Raw genomic sequence first — 13,684 nt, forward strand, 5'->3', positions numbered from 1 at the left:
AAGTCTCTACTCAAGGAGTATCATCTGAATTCATTCTTTAGGCTTCACAGAAGAAGTAAAAGAAGGTTCAGCTCCTGCTGCCTCCGTGAACCAGCAGATCCATATTATTCCACACTGCCTCCTAGCTCCTGATTATTCTCCCACAGCGATGGCTGTTTCGCAGTGTTGGGGAACTGCAGTTAGGAGTTAATGCTGCCCGAGACAAACAGATCACTAATAAATATATTTTAAGAACACAGTTTTCTAATGAAGTGCTCCTTAAAAAGCCCAGCTAGATCAATTTGTCATGTGTTCAAACTACATAAACTCCATGCCCTGTTTTGTGAAGCAGGGAAAGCATTTTTACTCTCCTAAACAGAGACTATAAAAAGGATTGTAGGTGCTCAGACAGATATTGCTTCTCAATGATTTCCACATCAAAGGTGTGCAGTTTGTAAATCAAAAGATTTTTTTTTCTAACTACTCTCTCTGTAAGCTCAGCATGGGATCTGAAAGTCAAGCTGAGTTCTTTCCTTCTCATGCACCATCCTGAGTAACAGGTTCTGCAGGCCAAATTAGACCCTTATGTACAGGTGTACTCCCCCCAGGCCTTCAGATAGGTTGGACAGGTTTGTTTGACTGAAACTGTGTGAACAATTCATGCACAAGAAAGAACAGAATTCAGCTCACTCACAGCTAGTTATGTTGGCTGTGAACTGGTAACAGGTGTGAAGCAGTAAAAATAGATTCTCTTCTGAAGTCAGCAGGTAAGACTCATACACATGCAGAAAAGACTTGCTGAGTAAGGGAGTGCCCTTTTTTACCAAGTCACTTTTTAGGGCACAACTTCACTTTCAGAAGTTCACTGAAGCAATTATTTAAAAAAATATTATCTTATTTGTCTAGTATCAACAGCCATACTCACGAAAAGCAGCCTGCCACATTTGCCACTAATAATCATCCTTCATTTGGAAGAGGAACAAGTGAGAGTAATCGTTTGAGAGGAGACTCCAATATCTAAGACAGTAGCACAACTCCCTAAGTGACAATTTACAGCTGACATGTGGAGGCAGCTTTTGGCACCTTTGGATTAAGTTCTTTCCTTAGGGCTTTAGAGCAAAGCTTTCAAAACGACCATAGAACTGTCTGCTAGTTGGTATGAACTTTCTTTAATAAAATCAATTTCTCCTGGGACCGATAAACCTGTGCCTGCAGCCCAGGGACATTTTGAGAGCCAGTCCCCCCCTGTTTACACAACCAGAGAATGAGCACAGACAGCATTATAAATCACTAGGACTAATGCTCAGAGACCACGGTAAAGTTAATTATTTTCCTCTTGTGCAGCCATATATTAAACCACTCGAACAACAAAACGGGAGAACTGGTTCAGATCAACTTTTGCCTAGAACCTGAATTCAAACTTGCCTGAGGAAGCATGCTTCTTGAGCATCTTAGAGCTCACTTATACCTCCAGGTTTCTGCCAGGAGCATAATAATCCAAGTGGCATGAGAGACCTGTTTATTCAGGATTCTGGCTTGATGGGAACCAGGAAATCTCTTCTCATTTTATTGTGATGTAGCCACCTGTGTCCTTCATCTGCAGTTTTCTACAGCTTTTCAAATATGCTGCAGGATCTTCTCTACAGTGTGTTCCACACCAGTGCTCAGGAAACATTGCATCAGATTAATTAGTTGAGCTTATCACATGATTCAGGGATGGGGAGGGGAAGAAGAGTGGCTTTATGCTCTGGTTCTGGGGTGCCTGACTGCCTATACCTATACCCCATTTCACCAGGAACACCCCCAACCGTCCCTCTATGACAAGAGCTGCTATTGGTGAGATGGAAAGCCAGAGTACTGGCTGTACAGTAGCTGGGAATCCCCTTTAAGTGGGTGTGGGGTTTTACACTACTTTACTCCAGTAGAACGAGTACAAAGCGGCTACAGAACAGTACAGGGGGCGCCCTGCCGGTCCCTGCGAGGGCAGCAGTCAGGCTGCCTTTGGCGGCGTGCCTGCGGGAGGTCTGCTGGTCCCGCGGATTTGGCAGCAATTCGGCGGTGGGTACGCCGAGTCCGCGGGACTGGGGACCTCCCGCAGGCGTGCCGCTGAAGGCAGCCTGCCTACCGTGCTTGGGGTGGCAAAAAAGCTAGAACTGCCCCTGGCTGGGACAATAAAACTCTGTCTCCCATAGGCTATGTACAAAGATGTAATTCATGTTACTTCATTGTCCTGAATTTAGTCAGCAATACAGCTGCACTTCACCATTGTTCTAACAGAATGTACTGTAAATAGCCTGTTTCCTATTACAGCAGACAGTGTGCCATCTTTCTTCCCAGAAATGTTTTACGGAGTAGCATTATTTTTTTTATACACATCTCATATTCTCTTTGCTATACTGTCATTGGGCCAAATTCAACTCCAGTGTAAAGGGGGCTAATGATTCCTGGCCTACTCACTATTATTACATGATAATAAGGTACAACACTCATGATTTCAATGGAGTTGCACCAAAACTGAACTGGGCGGTATGACTGTTTGTTATCTCATAGAATATGGTTAATATATTAAAAATGCCACAGCAAATATTAATTACTAATAAAGTAGTTGGCATCCATCCATGTTATGCTTACTAATAGGGTGACATATTTACATGTTCAATGTACAATGGAAGTTTGGATTTGTTCTTCCCTCACATTGTTAATGTGTTCTTTTTTCTTATTACATTTTGTTTTCTTATTTTTCCAGTTAGAGGCAATGGTGCTTGAAAGGCTGCAGATATTATATGCTCACACATCCAAATCATGCTTATATATGTATACTATATATTGACTATGTTTGTGTGTGTGAATATATTTATATATAATGTATGAATTATGTGTGTGTATATGTATATAAATCTATTTTAGGGTTTTACACTGCTGCCCATCACCACAGTATCTGATCACTTTCCATGTAAAATAAGCAGCAATAAAGAAGTCCCTAACAGACATCATGGATTATCTGGCACTTGTCCTTTTTCAGGGTCAAAACTCTACTTGGAGTAGGTGATTTTATGTTTGATTTTTATTTTAGGTTTTATTAATTCCCCTTTTTTAGTTTAAAATGTGGCATGGATTTAGAGGTTGTGAGAGCAAAGATGACTACACATCTGTTAGGTGGAGCTGGTGGTACCACCTATTACTAAAGTTACCTGACTATTTTACATGATGACACCTTGCTTTCAGTTGATTATAACTTTGCCGAACTGTAACCATTTCAGCAGAAAATTTCCATGCGGAGCATCCGCTTTGTGTTGAATTCTTTTGAAAAATTTCATGCAAAATGGTTCAGCCATTTCCAAGGACTAGACAAGGGAAATGCTGATTTGCCCATGTTAAAAAATTCCATGGACCTTTACTTTGAGCATCTCTAGCGCAATCATGATTTGAAGGAAGAACTTGATATTTGGCAAGAGGTGGGGGGATGAGGGCACGGTACCCCGGATATGTCTTTTTCCATCCCTCTGAAAATATACCCAAATCTGGTGAAGTTATAAACTTTTGAAAATTTAGTTTGCACATGCTCAGTAAAGACTTCCTAGAGCTTTGCAGCTAAATTCCCAGAAGATTCAGTCTTCACTGGGTATGCTCCAGTCAGGGGCTGAGCAGGAGTTTCCCTGCATTTCCAGCTCTGGGCTGCAGCGGGCACTGAAACAGAAAACAGAGACATTGTCTCTCCTATACTGGGTCTGTGATGAGAAGCTTGGGAAAGAAAACTGAGACTGGCTAAGTGGAGATAATGGGCTTGGAGAAGAAGATAATGGTTGGGAAGAGACCAATCTGAGACAGTTTGGAGGTGATGGGGCAGAATGGGACAAGCTCGTGCCCACTAGAGTACAAAGGCCGCTCCAAAGCCAAGAATGGAGCCCTTCATTCCTAAATCTCACCATTCCTCTGTGCTCAGCAACTATCTGTGAAAACCACTGGCAAAATGTCCCAGCCCCCTCCAGTGCTGGTCCATATAGAGGATGACTACCTGCTACAGCTATCAGTTACTTAGTTAGCTCAAGTGGTAGAGATCTGTGCAGTGGATCTAAAGGTTGGAACCTAGCTCATGACCCAGGTGAGGTAAATATAATACTATATGATGGAATTTCTGGAGTTTTTTTGTTTGCTTTTTCAAAACCCTAGGAAATTCAACACCGCAGTAAAACTGCATTAAAAAAACATTATTAAGAGCTCAATAGTTAGGAAATGCCAGAATTCAAGTTACTTGTGCAGCCTTTTGCTTATCCATTATGCTACAGTCCTTAATTATATGACCATATATTATTTTTTCCGTAGGTACCCTGCCTCATTGAGTGCACAGAATGGACTGGCTCTGGGGATGAATCAAGGTTGTGAGGTGAAGGGGGCTGTTGCCCATAGGACTCCTACCTCATCTGATGCAGAAGTGGGAAGGGGGGCAGTGAATGAGACAGGGGTTGCAGGATGAAAAAGGACGGTGTCATGGTTAAGGCAGTTGAATGCTGCCCTGCAGAATGGGATTCTATCCCCGGACTATGACTCTTCCTCAGACTATGATGTTGATGCTGGGAAATTCACTTAAATAAGGCTTTTCAGAGGTAGTAACTAATTGTGTGTTCCTCATTTTCTGGATGCCTGACCTGAGACCATGGGGTGTGATTTGCAGAAGTGTTGAGCACTCATAGCTGCCATTGAAGTCAATGAGAACTATTCTTTGAAAATATGAAGTGATATAAAATGCTAAGGACTCTGAAAAATTCCTAAGTGTCTCAATTGGACACCCCAAATTAGGAAACACTATTGATGTAAATCTGTTTGCCTCAGTTCCCCGTCTGTAAAATGGGGACAATACCACCCTACCATGAACACGGTGTTCTCAATATAAATTAATTAATGTTTGTGAAGCACTCAGACACTAGAGTGATAAGCACCACAGAAAAGACCAGGAAGACATTAACAATTTTATCTCCATAGCAGGGTTTGAATAGTTCACTGTAAACAAAGACTAACTTTACACCTTGCACAATAAGGATAAAAGAAAAATATTGAATTCATTAACTGAGCACTGTCTATTATGTGAACAGAGTGAAATTGGGATTCTGTGGAAAAAATAGTATGGGATCATTTAATTAAAGACTGTATCAAAATACATATGCATGAAAGCTGCACAGGCAATCTTTGTTCTGGCATTCCCTAATATTTGAATGCTTGACTTTGCAAATTTAATAATTTTGTGTAAAAAATAATTTTACAACACACAAATTGTAATTCTTTTTGTAAATCTTGTGACTGATCACTTTTCTCTCTCTTTTTATAATTAAATATTATATGCACCCCTCAAAACAATAACAGGTGGAAGATTACTGAACTGTCTCTATCAATATGAAAGACACGCATCTATCAAACTGTGACAGTATCTGCAGTTGATGGCTCAGTGGAATCAGCTTTCCACTTCCAGTTTCTGTGACACCAATGAATGATGAATCAGAGCTATTTTTGAACTCCTAGAGCAATTCAAGATGAGAGACTGGTGTTTCCTAATCACTACTGCAGATAACCTAATAACATTAACTGATCCAAAAAGAACATACAAGCAAGATGCATTGTAATATACTGACTTATGCATATATTCATCACTTTTTTCCACTGGAAAGAATTTCAGACCTGTTCCAGTGCTTTCAGTTTCCTGCCCCACAAGAGCTAATGGAAATATAGCTCTTTTGTAATGAGTGGAGGCCACGTTCGTGGAAAGGCTGGTGAGTCATGATTTCTGTTCCTGATGACATTTGTATATGCTTAATTGATAACTACACAGTATGTACCATAATAGGCAGCCACGAATCATTACAGCACCAAAGTGAATCATGATTGCTATACAAATAGATTGCTGATCAAAGAGCATTAACATTTGCAAATAACCATATGTGTAAGATATAAACCTGCCTTCTCATATGAGATGAGACAGAGAGACTGAAAAACATAGAAGGCTAAATTCTACTCTCAGGCACCAGTACTAGTAACTTTGTTGGACTAACGCTAGATCCACATTGTTCTACCAGACCTTATTACAAATCAAATACATTTTAGCATATTTAGAAGTTCAGAAAACAAAATCAGCATTAGCCACATGTCCACCTGATCAAGAAATGCAATCGCAGCAGAGCCAAATATTCTCTGCAGATGAACACTAACCTTTTAAAACAATATAAAAAGTCACTTGGCATTAATGGTAAGATTGAGCAAGATATATTTTCAGCAAGTTATGATTAATGGGAAGTGTATCGAGTGGGTGGGCATACCCCACTAGAATGCTAATTTTGATCCTGATAGGGAACAGATTACACAGCAGCAATGAGACTATATTTCAGTGCTATTCCAACGGCTGCATTCTGTTCTCAGTAAGAGGGACACAACTGCGGTGTAACTCCATTGATTCTGAGGGAGTTACTTCCGAGTTATGCTGAGATAACTGAGTCCCGAACTGAGCTATTAAGGTCAATTTAAAATATGGCTGTGCAGATGATGCAGAGGGAAAGGGAAAAGAGGAGATAAATATTTCATTAGCCTGTTCATCTAACCATGGCAATGACACACAGTGGTAACAACAGGAGAATTCAGATGACCAGTCACTTGGTTTGACACTGTCTGCTGGACCTAGAACATTCAAACTTCTCCCTAACACAGCTGATAACATCAACGAATGGTATATCGGGAGCTATTTTAGAACTTTATTCCAAAAGGTGTTCACAACAAAAGAGCCCAGAAGGCTAGATTTTTCCTCAGCACAGTCAGTGGATTTTCAGTCACTAACTGCCTCTCCTAATTCCCAAAACACTCCATATTGTGGGCAATATTACACTGTTGCTTCTTAATCATCCTCTGGATTTCCACATAAGCCATTTAGTTAAGGAAATGGACATTCCAGTCATAACAACACCATTTTTTATGGGTGGAAGGTGTAAATATTTGTGGGGAAACATGAACAGAGGTAGGTACTTTAACATTTATTCAGATTCGGGTCTTGTCTACACAGCTGCACAGTTTAGACTACAGGGGTCTGAATAGCAGCACACACCAAAATGTTGCACTGTAACTCCCCTGTGTGGATGCTGCAGACATGAACTAACAGTTTCCTAGTTCATATTAATGACTCTTGAACCAGTAGTCTGATCTGAAGACATGCACCTTATTCCATAACTAAACCATTGAATGCAATGGAACCACATGCAGAATCAGGCACTAATTCAATATATCAATGGCAGAATCGGGCCAGAAGCAAAAACAAAGAGAACATTTTTGTCACTGAGCAATTTCCTCATTAAGCTTTACATTTACTTTAAAAAATAGAACTTTTTCCTTATTTACAGCCTAAAAAATATTATTGACAAAGAAAATAACAAGCATTTTAAAACCAAAAGGTACAACAACAAATTTGGGTTAAATTCTATTCCTGGTTATTCCTAGAGTGTATTGAGATTATTCTTTTTGTAAAGACATTCTCTGCTCAGTTTATCATGTTTGGAAATGGTTGTGAATCAGTCCTGATTCCTGCAAATATATTTGTTGATCATGTATCAAAAAGTTTATGTGAACAAATGTCAACCTATTGGGAAAGGAGGGTATTGAGAAGGACTCACTTTGACTATTCAATCTTCTTTATTTCTGGTCCCTGTTTCTGCTCTGGATGACTGATTTTGTTTTAAACAGAGGAACAACAAATGATGATGAATTAAGAGAAGGGAACTCTTGTCCACACATGAACATTGTTTGCAGATGAATTCAGGTACTCATATGAAGAACAGCCATTCCTCAATTGTTTGTAAGAAGAAAAGCCCATTTATGGGCATGTTCAGTGGGCGTAATAAAGGATATAAAAACATTGTCAAACTAAACACAGAATTAAAACAAATATTTGCAAGTACTGTTTTGAACTCCTGAAACTATACTAATATATTGTGTACAGAGTGTACTGGGACTGACAGGGGTTTGTCACAGCTCCATTCTGTCATATACATTCTCCATTGTTGTAGGAGTCATTAAAGGACCTTTCACGAGGATCTGATCTTTGAACAGTCCAAATGCTGCTTTAAGTCTCATTGGAGAGGGGTCTGGGCTTAGAATTGGGCAACTGTAACTATCTCCCTGATGCCTTCTGCCCCACCTTTGCACTGAGTGCTGCCCTGGAGAAAGAATGAATGCAGCCCACAAACCATGCAATAGAACGTTCCTTGGCTGCGAGTTTTTGATGACGCCTTTATCTTACCTTCCATCAGCTTCCCTGTCTGTTCTGCACTGCCCCCGGGGAGGATCTTGGCAATGTAGGCTCCAATTTCTCCATTGTTCCCTGGAATTTCTTTCCCACCTACAACTCGGATTCCCAGTCCATTGCCTGCAATCAAAAGAAAGAAACAACAGGTATGGGCAGAGACACAAATATTGGAAATTTGTCTGAAGAGAAATGAGGACAGAAGACACATCACAGGCTACATAAAGGAAAACAAACACCTACAGCAGCTTCTGAACTTGAGCATGGAGATTAATTTTACTATCAAAACCACACTGCCTTTGCTAATAGAGAATTTCTCTAGTGGAAAGGGAACATGGACCTGCTGAATTCAGAAAAAGAGAGGCCTCCCAACTCCCTGGGTGTTGGAGATACACAGAGAAGGGAAACTCTAGCTCTGCCGAAATGGAAGCTATCTGCATGGATGTCTCCTGCCTCACTGGTGGATACCCGCCCCATAACAGTATGGTTCAGTCACCTTGTAACTTATGGAAAATGTTAGAGTATTATGGAAAAGTTCCCCAGATGTAATTGCTGTATCACTGAAGCCACCCATCAAACCTCTCCCATAACACTAAAAATATACCCTAAAACCTACCCTGTGTACTTCTAATAACCACAACGTACTGCGAAAGTGCTAATTGGGATAGCAGATATATGTACAAGGATCCTTAATTTGATACAGCAAATGCAGGTATAATCTGGCTGCACTTAGTTTTATTACATATCTAAAAAATACATATAATTTAGATGAACAAATGATAGCAGAGAACCATGAACTGCAAATATACACAGTCTTTGGAAGGTTTGCTTTTACATCAAAGGATATTATCAGAATATAAGAAATCTACAATCATATGGTGTTGACTTTGATGGTGGTGTTAAGTAGAGTTGGGTGGGAAGTGGTTTTCCTGTCAAGTGATAGTTTTTAAGATTTCAAATATTTTTCTAGTCCTGAATCAGGATGGAAAGTCAAATTCTCAAAATTTTTGGATAACTGATTGCCTGAAAGAAAAAATAATCAGATTGGGTCAATCAAAACATTCTGATTACTTCAAAATGTTTCATTTCAATTTTGACCTTTTTAAAAAAAATTAAATTCATTTGAATTTTGAAAAAAAAAAAGGCATTTCAACCTGGAACATGAAACTTTTTGTTTCAAAAATTTTTGAAAAATATCAAAACCTGATATTTTGACTATTTTTTCTTCTTCATCTTTTTTTTCCAAATCAGGATGTTCTGACCTTTTCCCACAAACAGTTTCAGTTTTGATGAATCTACATTTTCTGACTAAGCAAGCATTTCAATCCTTGGTAATTAATTCAGATAAAAATAGATATTGTCAAGTAGATTGATGAATCTCTGCATCTAATGTTAAAATAATACTTGCTCAATTCTTAAAAGTTATTAAGCTGAACATAGTGGAATAGAAGAAACAAATCACCAAATCATCATTTTCAGAAAGTTGACAATACTCTGTAAAAAAAATTTTAATTTAAGCCATAAAATTAAATCATGCATACCTAACTCTTCCTGCATTCTTTATATTTAAAAATATTTAGAGTATAACATAAAATTTGCCTTTGAAGAAAAAAAATCATAAATGAGATGTTTCAGACTTTTATCTAAGAGCATCAAGACTAATTTTTCCATCCTTGTTATAACTGCTAAAGTCATTAGCTTTCAATTTATGAATTAATAACTCAGCCCCTACTGAGCGATTAGAGCCATCAGCTATGTAAAACCCATAGCTCAAAATCATTGCCACGCCGTATCCTTTCGTATTCATGTGTTCCCTGAGACTGCTATTAGTGCTCCAAGCAGTCAGGTTTTGTCATAAAGGCTGCTAAGTAGCCAGAGAGACAATTGGAGCTACTGGCTCCAACCCTCTTCACAGTGGGTCTGTCCTGAAGCATCCAGGTTCCTCCCCACAATCCTACCTATGTGGTATATCCCTTAACCAACTACATTCAAGGTGTATTTATGTATAGGCTGTGTCATGCCTGGCATGACGATGCTTTTCCACTTCTTGCTATCTCATTGCTTATTCTGGATTGGTCTCCTGGTCTGACTGCCTTTAAGGCCAGGAAAGAGATTCCTACTAGGTTTTTCCATCCCAATTTGGCTATCTATTGGTTGGGTCTATGCCTTCCTCTGAGATCCTGTACAACCATGTATTAGTCGGGCATCTTGGGTGTTTCAGTTTTTAGCTGGTTGTACCCAGATAGGTTGTCCTTGCCAATAAATCATGATTCAGCAAAGCAGCTCACTCAGTGTGCACATGCAGTATGTGTCTGTGAAGCGGGATTAGATCCACTGGCATCAGGAGCACAAGTCCCTTCCATTCACACTAGTTATGGGGAAAGCATGCCCCTACATGAATCCTCAAAACATACAACTGAGCCTTGGGCCCTCAAGAGCAGTTGCCAACAGCAGGTCAGTGCATGTAGGTCCTGCATGATGTGGGTTACAAATGAACATTGGTCTGGGTTTGGTTTGGAAAGGATCTCCTCCCAAGTTAAGTTGATTTGGTTGAAATGTGGCTCAGCTGTGCCCGCTGCTGAGCACTCCTGCAAAGTGCTGAGCATTTTCCACTTCTGAATATCTTCAGTGGGAGTTGAGAGGGCTCCGAGTATGGCTGGATCCAATACTTGTATCTTTAATAAAAATTGTGGCCATTTTAACCCCATATCCTGTTTGCCTTTATTATTTGGCTTGACACTCAGCTAAAACTTTACTGAATACAATGTTCTGTACATACACAGTTTTTCTGTTCAGCCACTTCATCTTTCTTGACACTCACTGAGAGAAAACAAAATTTTTATCTTTCTCTTGTGTGTATAAATAACATTAATTTAAGAACTGAGGAAAAATAGGCTGACTTGGAGGGGACCCTCTAAAATAAGTACAAAAAGGATCCATGAAAATCAATGTCATAGAAGTCACCTAGACATTCAATATAATTACAAGCATAGGCGGTTGTAATCAGCTTCCTACCAAAGCATAACAATTATGGGAGTGGATATTTCTTTAAGTATAAAACTTCACATGGATAATCATATAGCTGCAGGACTGCTAATGCTCTAAAGGTGATGATTTGGCATATAGTGAGTTGTCTCATGCTGTGCATAAAACAATGGTTGGGTGTGGCTCTCTGATTGTGCTATTATCAAATCTTGGATTATTCTAAGGTTCTACATTCAGGGGAAATCGTTATTCATTGTAATGAAAAAAAATCAACTTGATTATTTCACTATTATTTGTTATTTCAATGGGAGTTGGGGGAATTTAGCACCATTCTGGATTGGGTAATATATTATTATTTTCTTTCTTTATATTATAGTAAAATAAAATGCATCAATCCTCTGCTCCTCTGTGATTTTTATAGAAATTAAAGATTCAGTCCTTAAAACAGATGAATACTTCACATCATGCAGGTTATGGGAACCATCTGTAACTTAATCAAGTGAAAATACACCACCCTTAAAGTCCACAGAAACAAACAGATGAGCTTCGCAATGTGCCCTGAAGGGTCAACAGAGATGATCTCTTTTAGACCGTGTTGGGGAGTAACTTCGAAAGCTGAGGGCCCTTACAGAGAACATCATGCCGGCAGCTCCCTCTCTTAAATCAAAGCTGTGCCAGCATAGCACAGGAAGAGAGGTACTATCTCAAATAAACAGACCTCAAGCCATTTAAGGATGTTATTTATTGCCCAATGAATTAATGAGGGTCATTCCATTGACGTCTATCAGCACTGGATCAGGACCATAGAGCTTTATGCGTCAAAATCAACACTTAACATTTCACCCAGAACATGCAGCCAGTAAAGAACCCTAAGCGCTGTTGTAAGGTGCTAGGGGTGGGACACCAGCACTTAACCAGAGCTGTGAGGAAACTGGAATTTCCCTTGCTGTGGAAAATTTTGGAATTCTGAAAATATTTTCATTCCGAATTGGAACAAAAATTGGAAATGTGAAATTTTCTGCGGGAAGGAAATTTTTAAAAAATTCTTGGCTGGCCATGTAAGTTTCTAAAAGAACTATCTGAGAACAGATCAGCATGTGGTTTAAACTAACTGAACTAGCTTGGAAAATTCTGATTTGCTGGGTTTAAATCATCATAACAGGAATTACATTTTCACTCTTTGGGTTTTGTGAAAACAGACTTTCAAACCTGTTTTGTATACTATGCCTATTGAAAATCCTGCCCTCATTACTTCTGTCTGTAATGACATTGCCCAAGTTATCACTTTGAATGTGGGTAGCTTAAAAAATACCATCCATAATGTAGTTTCTCAGATCTCTTTTTCCCCCTTGATCTTTTATTTCTTCTTTTAAATCTTTAAGTCTTAATTTCCATCTTTCAAACCATTTTGATATTCATCTTTCAATTTCTGGTTTTCTGATTTATGAATTCCAAGTTTCTTTTTTCAAAAGAGAGGTCCAGTTAGCCATCAAAAATTGAATCATTGTGCTTTGAATAAGAGATGGCACCTTGTTTACCTTTGGCTATGGATTTTCAACTGTCTTTGAGAAAACATCTCTTCAAAGGGAATGTTATACATTTAGATGCAATCCTTTTAAGATATTTCAAAGCTGGAAGCACTGCTAATTAATTGCAACTGTTTTTTCACTGATCTCTCAAGGCTGTGAAACTCTCTTGCTAGCTAATCTTAACTCAAGCTTTAAGATTTATCACCCTCAGCAAAACATTCACAGAAGGACAGAAATTGATGCTTAACTCTAAAGAAATGTATCACAGGGAAATGAATTTGTAGCATGGTTCAATACACAGACAGCTACTGGTTTGGCTTATAAGCAGCTACTTATTTCTGAAAACAGATACTCACAAAAGTCTGAGAAAAAATGACAAAAGTCTAATAAATGAAAGGACTTATTTTAGCATGAATTCAAAGCTATGGAAAAAAATAAAAAAAATGTTGGATTGAGTCACTGGTAGTTAGGATCTATGATTTTTTTTTTCACATGTATGTTTGAAGTTGAGAATAGACTGCTTAAAGTATACTGTTATGGACGGTTATACGCTCTGCCATTGTACCTCTGTTGTGACTCATAAAATATTATACTAGCCCTGATCACATATATTCCCAATCGCACCAAACTAGGTCAAACTGCATAATTGGTTCTGTAAAGTAAACAGATGCCCACAATTTAGGTATGACACCAATGAACTCATGTCACTGGTGTCCTAATGAGCACCAGCACCCCACTGTGAAAATAAATTGCCACTCTCTTTTTTCCTCATTTACACCATTGGTGAAACAGACTACAGATCAGATCTTCAAATGTATTTAGGATCCTAACCTCCACTGATTTCAAAGATTTCAGTGGAAGTTCGGAGCCTAAATACTTTTTTGAGGATCTGGGCCTAGCTGCCAAATGCTGCTCTCAG

At 39.0% G+C, this 13,684-nt stretch overlaps 1 protein-coding gene across 2 annotated transcripts in view; it reads right to left on the bottom strand.

The window, feature by feature from the left end:
* Positions 1 to 13,684, bottom strand: part of PCLO (piccolo presynaptic cytomatrix protein) — a 519,980-nt gene that overhangs the window by 135,286 nt on the left and 371,010 nt on the right. For both annotated transcript variants that reach the window (XM_039518832.1, XM_039518825.1), the window contains exon 10: positions 8,249 to 8,374. In XM_039518832.1, the coding sequence (XP_039374766.1) occupies positions 8,249 to 8,374 (126 nt within the window). The remainder of the gene's footprint in view (positions 1 to 8,248; positions 8,375 to 13,684) is intronic.

This window comes from Mauremys reevesii, linkage group 1 (genome assembly GCF_016161935.1).
Source record: "Mauremys reevesii isolate NIE-2019 linkage group 1, ASM1616193v1, whole genome shotgun sequence".
In the NCBI taxonomy this organism is placed as follows: Eukaryota; Metazoa; Chordata; order Testudines; family Geoemydidae; genus Mauremys; species Mauremys reevesii.